This window comes from Palaemon carinicauda, chromosome 40 (genome assembly GCF_036898095.1).
Source record: "Palaemon carinicauda isolate YSFRI2023 chromosome 40, ASM3689809v2, whole genome shotgun sequence".
Taxonomy (NCBI): domain Eukaryota; kingdom Metazoa; phylum Arthropoda; class Malacostraca; order Decapoda; family Palaemonidae; genus Palaemon; species Palaemon carinicauda.
This window is the reverse complement of record NC_090764.1, coordinates 18,275,925-18,289,238: the sequence shown is the minus strand read 5'-3', so window position 1 is coordinate 18,289,238 and position 13,314 is coordinate 18,275,925. Positions and strand designations below refer to the sequence as shown.

Genomic DNA, 13,314 nt, shown 5'->3' with positions numbered 1-13,314 from the left:
ATGGTTCGCGAAGTTTCAGAAACGCTTTGGCCTGAAAAGTGTTTCCCTGCATGGCGAGGTTGCTTCCGCTGACACTGCCGCTGCTGAAACTTACGAGAATGAGATGTTCAAGATCATTATCGCTGAAGGTGGATACAAGCCAGAACAAGTGTTTAATATGGATGAGACCGGCTTGTTTTTGAAGAGAATGCCGTCGCGAACTTTCCTGTTTAAAGAAGAAGCCAAAGCCTCTGGCTTTAAAGCATTCAAGGATCGCGTTACCCTCGTGATGTGTGGCAATGCTGCTGGATTTTTGCTTAAGCCGGGGCTTATTTACAAGTTGAAAAATCCTCGCGCTTTGAAAAATAAAAATAAGAATCTCCTTCCCGTGTACTGGATGCATAATCAAAAAGCATGGATTACGAAGATGCTGACCTCCAACTGGTTCTATCAGTGTTTTATCCCGCAAGTCAGTAAATATCTCTTAGAGAAGGGCTTGCCATTTAAGATCCTTCTCCTTATGGATAACGCTGGTGGACACGCAACTGACCTGTCGCATGAGGACATTCAAGTTGAGTTCCTGCCACCCAACACCACGTCATTAATTCAACCGATGGACCAGGGGATTATCAGGGCGTTCAAGGCCCTCTACACGAAGAATACCTTGGCGGACCTCGTTGCGTGTGTGGATGCTGCCCAAGAAGATGAAGATGAAAATTTCAATTTGAAGGCGTACTGGCGGAAGTACACAATAGCCACGTGCCTGCAGAACATTCAGAAGGCACTGCAAGAAATCAAACCTGCAACCGTTAATGCGAGCTGGAAGAAGTTGTGGCCCCAGATTGTTTACGACGACGAGGGATTTACACCGTCTGAAATTCAACACTCTGCAATACGCAAATCTGTGCAGTTGGCTGCGATAATTGGAGGTGACGGGTTTGGCGACATGACGACTGAAGACGTCGATGAGTTGTTGGACTGCCATTCCCAGCCGCTAACTGACGCAGACCTAGAAGACCTGACGAAATCGGCCAGTGAAGAAGACAGTGAAACGCAGGAAGAGACCCAAGAAAATGTTGAAGAAAGGGGCTTAACATTAGAACGGCTTGCCAAGTTCTGCAACCATGCAAAGGAGTTGAAAGAAATGTCGCAAGAGTGGGACGAGGATATGGTTCGGTCTATGCAATTCTGCAACAAGATCGATGACGACATGACTCCCTACAGGATGCTCTTCGAGCGAAAAAAGAAACAGCGGCAGCAATTTCCGATCACAATGTTCTTCCAGCCCCGCAAAAAAGAGCCAGTTCCTCCTGCTACTACGCCTTCGGAAGAAATTGAAGAAGTGTCCCAGGAAGAAGTTGAAGAGGTGTCCCAGGAAAAGACACCTCCGTCTGAAGAAACGTAAAATACTATCATTAGCTGCACAGTAGAAGACATCATCAGCTTCATCATCATCATTTCTACTGTGCAGCAAATTCATCGCCATCATCATTCAAGTTTTTCTTCAACTTCTTTCGTGGTGAGTACAGTAACAATCTTTATTTTTTACTTTAATATTCTAACATTTTAATATTTGTGCCTGTTTTAGTTTAGTATGCATTAAGTTAAAAGGAAAGTTTTAAAAGTCTGAATATACATGTTATAACCTATCATATTTTTTTTTTTAAATTTACATTTACGTACGTAAAACAATCTCTCTCTCTCTCTCTCTCTCTCTCTCTCTCTCTCTCTCTCTCTCTCTCTCTCTCTCCTCTCTCTCTCTCTCTCTCTCTCTCTCGTAAATTGTTTTCCTGCTTTGCTGCGTATGTACTGTATGATTTTATATAGATACGGTAAATAATATTTGTAATAACATATTTTCTAAAAGCTTTTACTGTAATATCATTATTTATCACTTTCATCATGCGCATTAAATGCCTTTGTTTGTTTACTGAGCGTGGTTGTTTACTGAGCGTACTTTATGACGCCGCCGATTCAGGCGGCGTCATAAAGAAAAACATTTCATTTGGAAGTCCTAAGAAAAATTAAGTAAAACATTGGTAATAACAAAATCAACATACTGTACTGAATAATCAATATAATTGATGCAAAAACTAACCTATACACAGATGTGTAAATGCGTTTGTTTCTTCATTATGATCAGAGATAAATGTAAACAAAACATTGGTTGCCATTTTTTATCGTGCTTTTTGGCGTGTTTAGGAAACGCATGATATAAAATCGCCTTTAATATTTGTACCTGTTTTAGTTTAGGGTACTGTAGTACATGCATTGAGTGTTCTGTACATTAAAGGGTAGTTTGTTAACAGTACTGTACTACGTACAAGGGAAGGTTTTAAAAGTCTGAATATACATGTTAAATAAATACGTAAATATGGTGTCACTACTTCGCGGATTTTCACCTATCGCGGTCGGGTCTGGAACCTATCTACCGCGATAAACAAGGGCTCACTGTACACAAAAAGGACTTTTTTTTTGCAATAAAATATTTTTTTTTTTATTTAAAAGACTATTTCAACGTGAAATGTAGACATTCTCTCAGCCGATTCCAACAAGGGGTCGTGAGTCACACTCCATAATACAAGGAATTTTTCCATGTAATTTATCTACATCATACAGTAGTGCCATGTTATAAAAAATAGTACGTTCGATGACCTGACTTACGTATATAATGAAATTTATTGATGATAGTGTACAGTGAACCCTCGCTACTTCGCGGTTCGACCATCGCGGATTCACCACTTCGTGGGTTTTTTCCATAACCCATATATATATACATATCGCAGATTTTCCGGAAAATTCGAAAATACCGCGAAATCTGAAGACAACCAAATATGATATTTTGTTACCTGTAATTCCATTAATACTGTAATTAGTAATATCTGCTCTTACTGATTGTTCATTGCATTACATATGATATATAATTCAGCACAGAAAGAAATAAAACACGAAAAGAGAATGTGATCATACGATAATACAGTACTGTATACAGTACGTAGTAAAATTAAATCGAACATGAAACGCAAATCAGATGCAGTCATACCATATTAGAATGGTGTAAGGCTGCTGATGGCTACTACTGTACTACAAATGTAATGGATGTGCTTCTTTTCCATGAATCTTTTGTATGTATACGTACGTAGTACTGCATCCAATAATATTCTTTGTTGTAAAAATCACATTTCGAATAAGCGTACGAGAGAGAGAGAGAGAGAGAGAGAGAGAGAGACACATCCTACAACAAAAGCGTAAAATAGCGTACGTAAAGCTGTATTATTATTATTGTTATTATTATTATTATTGTTGTTGTTGTTAATAAAATTATTATTATTATTATTATCATTATTATTATTATTATTACTGTATTACTGTATTATCATACGATAATTCAGTACTGTATACAGTACGTAGTAAAATTAAATCGAACATGAAACGCAAATCAGATGCAGTCATACAATATTAGAACGGTTAAGGCTGCTGATGGCTACTACTGTACGTACAGTACTACAAATGTAATGGATGTGCTTCTTTTCCATGAATCTTTTGTATGTATACGTACGTAGTACAGTACTGCATCCAATAATATTCTTTGTTGCAAAAATCACATTTCGAATAAGCGTACGAGAGAGAGAGAGAGAGAGAGAGAGAGAGAGAGAGAGAGAGAGAGAGAGAGAGAGAGAGAGAGAGAGAGAGAGAGACACACACACACACACATCCTACAAAAGAATAAAATACTGTAGCATACGTAAAGCTATCAAATATTGTTATTATTATTGTTGTTGTTGTTAATAAAATTATGATTGTTATTATTATTATTATCATTATTACTATTATTATTACAGTACTGTACTGTATTATTATCATTATTTATTATTATTATTATTAATACGTACGTACGGTATGCGCGGGGTATCTTGTATGAGTTGGTAACCTACGCATCATATACTGTAAGACGGGTTGTGATTGGTTCAAGCGCTGATAGATGACGAATCAGAACTCAAGTTTTGTTATCTAGCCTGTGATTGGTGTTTTGCCATCATCTCCAGCTTCCAGCATCTAGGTTCTCGCGGGCCCGGGTCATCCACTCTCTGTTCCCGCGTATCGCTGAGTAGACGTTCTTAAGTTTGTGAATCTGTGCTGTGTGCGACCTTTTTAAGTTGTCAAATCCTACTGTACAATGGCTCCCAAGCGTTCTGCGTCTACTAAGGCTGGTAGTGAGCCTAAACGCCACCGAAGGATGATGACGATAGCTGAGAAGGTTACGCTTCTCGATATGTTAAAAGATGGTAGAAGTTCCGCGTCCGCAGCCCTCCATTTTGGGATCAACGAATCTACTGTTCGCTATATCAAGAAGGACGAGGCGAACATTAGAAAGACGGCTGCAATCACCTTTAGCAGATCAGCGAAGCGAGTCGTTACAACGAGTAATAAAACGATCGTACGCATGGAAGGTGCTTTAGCTGTGTGGATTGCCAACTGCCGGAAGAAGAACATAGCCTTGGATACGAACACCATCCAAACAAAGGCTTTGAGCTTGTATCAGAATTTTGCTGCAAAGGAACCTCAAGACGACGACGGCAACCATGCTGAAGAAGATGATGATGCAGATGATCCTCAACCAGGGACATCCACTGATTCCCAGCCTCAGAAACGTTTTTCCGCCAGCAAAGGATGGTTCGCGAAGTTTCAGAAACGCTTCGCCCTGAAAAGCGTTTCCCTGCATGGGGAGTCTGCTTCGGCTGACACTGCCGCTGCTGAAACTTACGTGAACCAGACGTTTAAGAATATTATCGCCGAAGGTGGATACAAGCCGGAACAAGTGTTTAATATGGATGAGACCGGCTTGTTTTTGAAGAGAATGCCGTCGCGAACTTTCCTGTTCAAAGAGGAAGCCAAAGCCTCTGGCTTTAAAGCATTCAAGGATCGCGTTACCCTCGTGATGTGTGGCAATGCTGCTGGATTTTTGCTAAAGCCGGGGCTTATTTTTAAGTCGAAAAATCCTCGCGCTTTGAAAAATAAAAATAAGAATCTCCTTCCCGTGTACTGGATGCATAATCAAAAAGCATGGATTACGAAGATGCTGACCTCCAACTGGTTCCATCAGTGTTTTATCCCGCAAGTCAGCAAATATCTCTTAGAGAAGGGCTTGCCATTCAAGATCCTTCTCCTTATGGATAACGCTGGTGGACACGCAACTGACCTGTCGCATGAGGGCATTCAGGTTGAGTTCCTGCCACCCAACACCACGTCATTAATTCAACCGATGGACCAGGGGGTTATCAGGGCGTTCAAGGCCCTCTACACGAAGAACACCTTGGCGGACCTCGTTGCGTGTGTGGATGCTGCCCAAGATGATGAGGATGAAGATTTTAACTTGAAGGCGTACTGGCGGCAGTACACCATAGCCACGTGCCTGCAGAATATTCAGAAGGCACTTCAAGAGATGAAACCTGCAACTGTGAATGCGAGCTGGAAGAAGTTGTGGCCCCAGATTGTTTACGACGACGAGGGATTTACACCGTCTGAAATCCAACACTCTGCAGTACGCAAATCTGTGCAGTTGGCTGCCATAATTGGAGGTGACGGGTTTGGCGACATGACGACTGAAGACGTCGACGAGTTGTTGGACTGCCATTCCCAGCCCCTAACTGACGCAGACCTAGAAGACCTGACGAAATCGGCAAGCGAAGAAGAGAGTGAAACCCAGGAAGAGACCCAAGAAAATGTTGAAGAAACGGGCTTAACATTAGAACGGCTTGCCAAGGCCTGCAACCATGCGAAGGAGTTGAAAGAAATGTTGCAAGAGTGGGACGAGGATATGGTTCGCTCAATGCAATTCTGCAACAAGGTTGATGACATAATGACTCCCTACAAAATGCTCTTAGATCGAAAAAAGAAGCAGCGGCAACAACTTCCGATCACAATGTTCTTCCAGCCTCGCAAAAAAGAGCCAGTTCCTCCTGCTAGTACGCCTTCGGAAGAAATTGAAGAAGTTTCCCAGGAAGAAGTTGAAGAGGTGTCCCAGGAAAAGACACCTCCGTCTGAAGAGACGTAAAATACTACCTGGCTGCACAGTAGAACACATCATCAGCTTCATCATCATCATTTCTACTGTGCAGCAAATTCATCGCCATCATCATTCAAGTTTTTCTTCAACTTCTTTCGTGGTGAGTACAGTAACAATCTTTATTTTTTACTTTAATATTCTCACATTCTAAAACTGTATTTGTGCCTGTTTTATAGTTTAGTACTGTACGTACTGTATGCATTAAGTTAAAGGGAAGATTTTAAAAGTCTACATGTTGTAACCTATCATATTTTTTTTGTTTAAAATTTACATTTACGTACGTAAAACAATCTCTCTCTCTCTCTCTCTCTCTCTCTCTCTCTCTCCTCTCTCTCTCTCTCTCTCTCTCTCTCTCGTAAATTGAATTTTTTATGTTTAAAATTTACGTTTACTGTACGTACGTAAAACAATCTCTCTCTCTCTCTCTCCTCTCTCTCTCTCTCTCTCTCTCTCTCTCTCTCTCTCTCTCTCTCTCCTCTCTCTCTCTCTCTCTCTCTCTCTCTCTCGTAAATTGTTTTCCTGCTTTGCTACGTACAATACTGTATGTACTGTACAGTACTGTATGATTTTATATAGATACGGTAAATTATATTTGTAAGGTAACATATTTTGTAAATGCTTTTACAGTAAATACTGTACTGTATCATTATTTATCACTATCATCATGCGCGTTAAATGCCTTGTTTGTTCTGAGCGTGGTTGTTTACTGAGCGTACAGTACTTTATGACGCCGTCGTTTCAGGCGGCGTCATAAAGAAAAACATTTCATTTGGAAGTCCTAAGAAAAATACGTAAACTAAAACATTGGTAATAAAAAAATCAACATACTGTATAATCAATATAATCGATGCAAAAACTAACCTATACATATATGTGTACACTAAATGAGTTTGTTTCTTCATTATGATCAGAGATGAACGTAAACAAAACATTGGTTGCCATTTTTTATCGTGCTTTTTAGGTGTTTAGGAAACGCATGATATAAAATCGCCTTTAATATTTGTGCCTGTTTTAGTTTAGGGTGCTGTAGTACATGCATTAATTGTTCTGTACATTAAAGGGTGGTTTGTTAACAGTACTACGTACAAGGGAAGGTTTTAAAAGTCCGAATATACATGTTAAATAAATAGGTAAATATGATGTCACTACTTCGTGGAATTTCACCTATCGCGGCCGCGTCTGGAACCTATCTACCGCGATAAACGAGGGTTCACTGTACTGTAAACATTTGATCTTTGGTCATACCATACAGTACTTATATAAAAGGAGGACATAATGCACTTTAATAATAAAAGTAACTCATAAAGATAAAAATAACATTATTTGTTATTCTATTTCTCCCTTTCTCCCATTCTCCTTTGCATATAGAGTATGATACAATCCCATTCTAACCAGGTTAAAAATTAGGTCATATAATTATAGTACATTATTCAGTATACAGTATTGAATGTTAGTCAACCATGTAGAACGCCTGCAATATTTAGCAATTTATTTTGGATCTACTATACTCCGTTTTGTCTCTTGCAGATACCACCCGCGTGTCCTGTATATAGATATAGATATTCACCATGGAGATGGTGTGCAAGAAGCGTTTTATCTAACGGATAGGGTTATGACCGTTTCCTTTCATAAGTACGGCAACTATTTTTTCCCAGGAACTGGTAAGTGATTGTTGGCAAAGAAGGTAAATTCTCATTTTAAAAGAAAAAATTATACTCTAATATTTGTTCCTACACTAAATACAAACCCTCATTCTTTACTATAGAAGATATTCTAGCACGAGGTGGAATATACGGCAGAAAAACCTTAACAAGGTCGTTAACGACCGGACAGGTAATTACCCAGCTGACAGTGGTGGGGGACCGCCGGTCGGTAGCTGCTGTTTACCTTCAATCGAATTCTAGCCGTTGCAGTGGTAACACCACTGCTCCTGCTTTATTTGCTGGCAGACTAGCCTTTCTTTTTTTTTTTTTTAGTTTTGATTAATCCTTTTTCTTTTTCTTTGTAGATGATTTCCTCTATTTTGAGGAAACGTTCATGACGCCTTTATGTCACCGCTAGATGTGGATCCTCTTTCCCTATGCCCCATTACAGAGGTCATGGGTGTTCTGCTACCCTGCGGAGGATGGGTTCCCCTGTCAAGTATGTAGAAGTGGTCTTCACAGTACCTTCTCCTCCTCCTCCTCCTCCACTTCATTGTCCTCCCCCTCTTCGGAGGCTAGGAGGGAGAGATATAGAAGAGGAAAAGGAGAGATCGCACTCCTTTGCCCAGTCGTTCTCTCCGGAGTACAGGCGACATAGGAGGAGACATAATCGTTCTTGCTCTTCCTCGCCTTCTGTCTCTTCACGAGATGTCTCGCCGCTAGACTAAGCGCTCTCGTCACAAACTTAAGAGCGCTTCCTTCTTACCCTAACATAGGGCATCAAGAGCATATGCGCCAACATGTGCATACGCTCCAACAAGAGCATAACTCCATCACGTGTCTGCGCGCCACCAATCTTCTGCGCAATGGCATTCTCCTGAGCGCCAGTGCTCTCCTATGCGCTCCCACGCGCCAACATTCTCCTGCACGTGCGCATACGCGCCCAACACCATCCTACGCGACAGGTAAAACCTGCGCGTCAACTTTCTACTGTTAGAAGGTATTCTGACAAGGCAGTCATGCTGCCTTTTCCCGCAACGCCTGTGCTTACCAACGCGCTAGCGCTTTGCAACACGCCAGCACTTATCAACACGCCAGCACTTACCGGCGCACCAGCCTTCTCCCGCATCCGCAAGGATGTGCGCGCACGCCCACGCGCCCATATGATTCCACTATGGGGAATTTTCTCCATCGCGCATGCGTGCTTCCTACGGCTGGCACAGACGTGCGAGATAACTCTCCCGCACGCCCGTTTAAGCCTTCACCTAGATATTCTCACCGAAGAGATAGGCGAAATAGGAAGAGACGTTATCATTCTCGCTCTTTCTCGCCTTCTGTCTCTCCCCGAGACTTCCTGCCTTGAGATTATATACACTCGTGCCACAAACCTGAGAAGAACGTTCCCTCTCGTCATTGTTCTGCCTCGCTGTCGTCGTGGTGCGAGGGATCATCTAAGAAACCAGGAGCGCAGTCAAGGGCAAAGCTCGTCCTAACCTCGAACCCTCTTCTTCGCATATTAGTTTGAGGGTCTCCGTCCGCTCTAGAAAAAGTCAGATAGAGCGCTTCTCCTTGCTTTACTCTCTATCTTCACAGAGATCGCTCTCGCCTTTGAATTCTCGGTCTCTGACCCTTTGGGGTCTTGTGACAAGGAAACCTCGGTTTCCCGGTGAGCAATCCCTTCGTTTTCTCGCAGCTAGTTGCTGAAACCTCAGGTTTTCATGCATTTAGTCTCGCTGACACTTCGGTGTCTCGTGATAAGGAAGACTTCCGTTTTCCCGTTGCTCTAGCCCTTCGAGTTCTCGCAACACAAACTCTAGGGGCACGCACGTTCACGCTGAGCCTTCGGGTTCTCGCAACACAACCTCTAGGGGCACGCACGATCACGCTGAACCTTCGGGTTCTCGTGACACAAGTTATCAAGAGTGTTACTCTTAGGTCAGAGAGTCTTCGGACTCTTGTCACGCGGAGTGTTCACGTACGCCCATCCAACACTACGCCCATAACAATCAGGAGTTTTACTCTCATGGCAGAGTCTTCAGACCCCAGTCACGCAGGTGTTCGCACGCAAATAGCGCTACACACGCAAATCTCCGATCATACACTCACCTGGTCAATCCCTCGCTCCCTTGTTTCAGACAGGATAACTTCCCTAATTCCTTTGCTCCCTAATGAGTTAAGGATTTCGAGTCTCTCGGAAACCTCGAAAGAAGATGCAGGGGTTCGCCCTTCTTCTCTTCGGTTGAGAGCAGAAGGGAAAAGGGAAACGTGTTAGAGAGGCTAAAAGAAAACACCCAGATAGCAGCGACGTAGAACGCGATGCCGAGGGCTTTGGCCGCTCTGTTCGTTATCCTGCACTTCATGTGGCAGCTCATGAGCTGCCCATGTTACGAGGTAACAGTTGCTGTCAACCTGCAACTTGATCAACTTATTGGGAAACTTAGATTGCTGACAGGAGGTTCTCCTCCAGGGATTAGAGATCCTTCCCTTATGAGGGAGTGATAACCTTCCTCGGAATTGGACTGCATGAAAGATCCATCCCCCTTCCGAGGGAAAGCTTCCCCACTTCAGACAGTCAGCAACCTTCCCTCCTTCGTAAGGAGTTGTGAACAGCTCAATGAGTTTTACCTCTGCTATCTCTTCCCCGAAGACTGTGCTTTCTCCCCAGGAGCTGGGGAAAAGCAAGTCTACGGCTTATGCCTCCTTCGGGGGGAACTTCTCCCTGGGAGTATGCTTGGCTCAGGCGATATCCTTCATTGGGAGGACTTCTCTCTTGTTCACGAGAGGAGATTTTTACGCCTACGTTTTTTTCCGTAAAACTGGGAGAAAACTTGCCTTAGGCGATGCCCTCCTTCAGAAGATCTCTCTCGTTCGCGGAGAGATTATTACGCCTTCACTTTTTTCCCATAGAAAAGGGGGAAAGCTTGTCTTAGGCAATGTTCTCCCTCGGGAGAACTTCTCTCTCTTTCGCGAGAACTTCTCTCTCGTTTGCGAGAAAGAGATTATTACGCCTTCGCTTTTTTCTCATAGAACTGGGGAAAAGCTTGTCTTAGGCAAGGTTCTCCTTCGGGAGAACTTCTCTCTCGTTCGCGAGAGAGAGATTATTACGCCTTTGCTTTTTTTCCATAGATCTGGGAGAAAGTTTGCCTTAGGCGATGTTCTCCTACGGGAGGACTTCTCCCTTGTTCGTGAGAGAGAAATTGTTAAACCTACGCTTTTCCCCATAGAGAGGGGAAAAATCTTGCCTTTGGCAATCCTTCCTTCGGGAAGACTTTTCCCTTGTTGAGAGAGAAAAGTTAATACACCTACGCTTTTCCCCATAGGGCAGGGAGAAAGCTTGTTTTAGGCGATCTCCTTAGGGAGAACCTTCCTACCAATCACGAGAAGAAACTTGTAGGAGTTTACTGATCTACGCTCCTCCCTCTTACGTTTTTTGCTTCTCCTCCAGGGGCGGAGCAAGAGCCTTGTATTAAGCGACATTCTCCTTCGGGAGAACAAATCTACCCTGTGGAGGAGTTATTTTCATCCCTGACGTTCTCCCCCTCGTGCTGGTAGGAGACGTCTTTTTGATTCTACTGGTTCCCCTCACGTTGACCCCTCGGGGTCTCGTGACGATCACCCTTTCGCCGGGCGTGATCGGGAGCCTTTAAACTTTCGTCATGTTTATCCTACGGGTTCTCATGACCTTAGGAGTCCTTCGGGCCTCTGTCGCGTTGGACTTTCGAGTTCACACGACTTGGAACCTTCGAGTTTCAGTTATGCAGAGTAGTCGGGTTCTCGTAACAATTAGCACAGTGTGTTCGTGCACGCGCGCAATTAGTGCTATGCACGCGATCATCGTCGTTAAGAGTTTACTCTTATGACAGAGCCTTCTGACAACCGTCAGCGGTCTTCGCCATTACCTCCAGACACTCCGACTTCTACCTTTCTTCCCCTTTCGATAAGAAAAATACGAGAGGTAAGATATAAGGTTTGTCTGCTACTCGCGTCTCCACTTTTTCCTGTAATAACACGCAAGGAATTATCGCAGCCTGAGGATTCCTCGTGAGTGCTGCCGTCGAGGGAATTAGAAGCCTCCTATTTAAGGACTCTTAAGAACTATTTGTTATATCTCATGCCTCGGCGATTTGCATCTGTCTCCTCGACCCTTTGACTCTCCAGCCTTAGACAGGCTATGTATTGACAGTCTGGGGTTCGAGTCCCGTCCAGACTCGTTAGAGTCTTCAGTGCCCACAACCTTACCATCCTTGTAAGCTAAGGTTGGTGGGAGCCTATAGATCTATCTGCTGAGTCTTCAGCAGCCACTGTCTAGCCTTCCCTGGTCCTAGCTGGGATGGAGAGGAGGCTTGGTCGTTGACCATATATGGTCAGTCTCTAGGACATTGTCCTAACGGCTAGTGCAATGTTACTGTCCCTCGCCTCTGCCTTTCTTGAGCAACCTTTAAACCTGGTCTGTTCTCTGAACTCAGAGACGTCAACCTTCTCCTCTGATCTTAGATCCCCTCACGGCGAGGCTCACGGCAGACTAATCCTCGAAGAGACTCTCAACTCTTCCAGGCTCTTCTCAGTCACAGAAGCCTCGGCAAGGGAAGCGACTTCAATGTCTCTTCTGGCTTGACACGTGGTCTGATACAGTCGGCTACCTTGCGAGCCACGAAGACTTATCAAACCAAAACTCTAGGCAGACCCTACAAGAAGTCCTAACTGCTGGGGCTAAGACAATGGACTTCTTAACCGCTACAACAGCGACAATGTGAAGCATTTGGATCCTCAAAAGGAAGGATCAGTAGTTCCCAGACTTCCTTTTGTACCTCAGTGAGGAAAGCTTCTCTCAGTCTCGGCAATTTAGGGCTATTGCGCAGCCTTGAGCCTCATCTGTAGACGGAGAAGGGGTTGACCTCTCCGCCTCAGTAGACATCACCTTGGTTGTTTCGGTGTTGAAGTGATCTTGCCCCCACTTGAGATTAGATCATCTCCTTGAGACGTGTCTTACGTTAGCTGAAGGGTCTGCCCTATGTGCCCTTAAGGGCCTCAGACTACTCTCTGAACTTTAAGACCGTCTTCCTCGTACCTCTGTCCTCCGCTAAAAGGGTCAGGGAGCTACATGGTCTGTCTTACGTCACCCATTCTAAGAGATGGGGGGGGGGGGGGAGTGTCTCGCAACTTCGTACCGGGCTTGGTGGCTAGACTCATAATCCTTCATCTACCGATGGGAGATTTCGAGAATTTCCACTCTCAATAGGTAACACAGGATGCAGTCCAGTCGTTACTATGCCCAGTCAGGGCGTCAAAGAAATATCTGAGGCGCACCAGACTTTTTTAGACCACGTCTCCGTCATCTCATCCTTGTACCAACAGGGTAAAGAAGAGAATCTCTCGCAACACCATCTCTTTCTGACTTAAGAAAGTTATTGTGAGGACTTTTCACGGAGTCCCAGAGGCAGCACAACCCAGAGCCCATCAAGTTAGGGGAGTGGCTGCCTCTCCCTAGTTTGCAATTTGGTTTTCGTAAAGGCCTTGGAGCATGTGATGCCCTTCTTACAATCTCCAATGCTGTACAGAAATCCCTTGATTGTGGTCGGGAAGTTCGTATGATTGGCCTTGATTTTAGTGCTGCCTTTGACCGTG

General features: G+C 43.8%; 1 protein-coding gene across 1 annotated transcript in view; it reads left to right on the top strand.

The window, feature by feature from the left end:
* Positions 1–13,314, top strand: part of HDAC3 (histone deacetylase 3) — a 58,623-nt gene that overhangs the window by 23,515 nt on the left and 21,794 nt on the right. Inside the window, exon 5 of the mRNA XM_068363386.1 lies at positions 7,574–7,707. Within this exon, the coding sequence (XP_068219487.1) occupies positions 7,574–7,707 (134 nt within the window). The remainder of the gene's footprint in view (positions 1–7,573; positions 7,708–13,314) is intronic.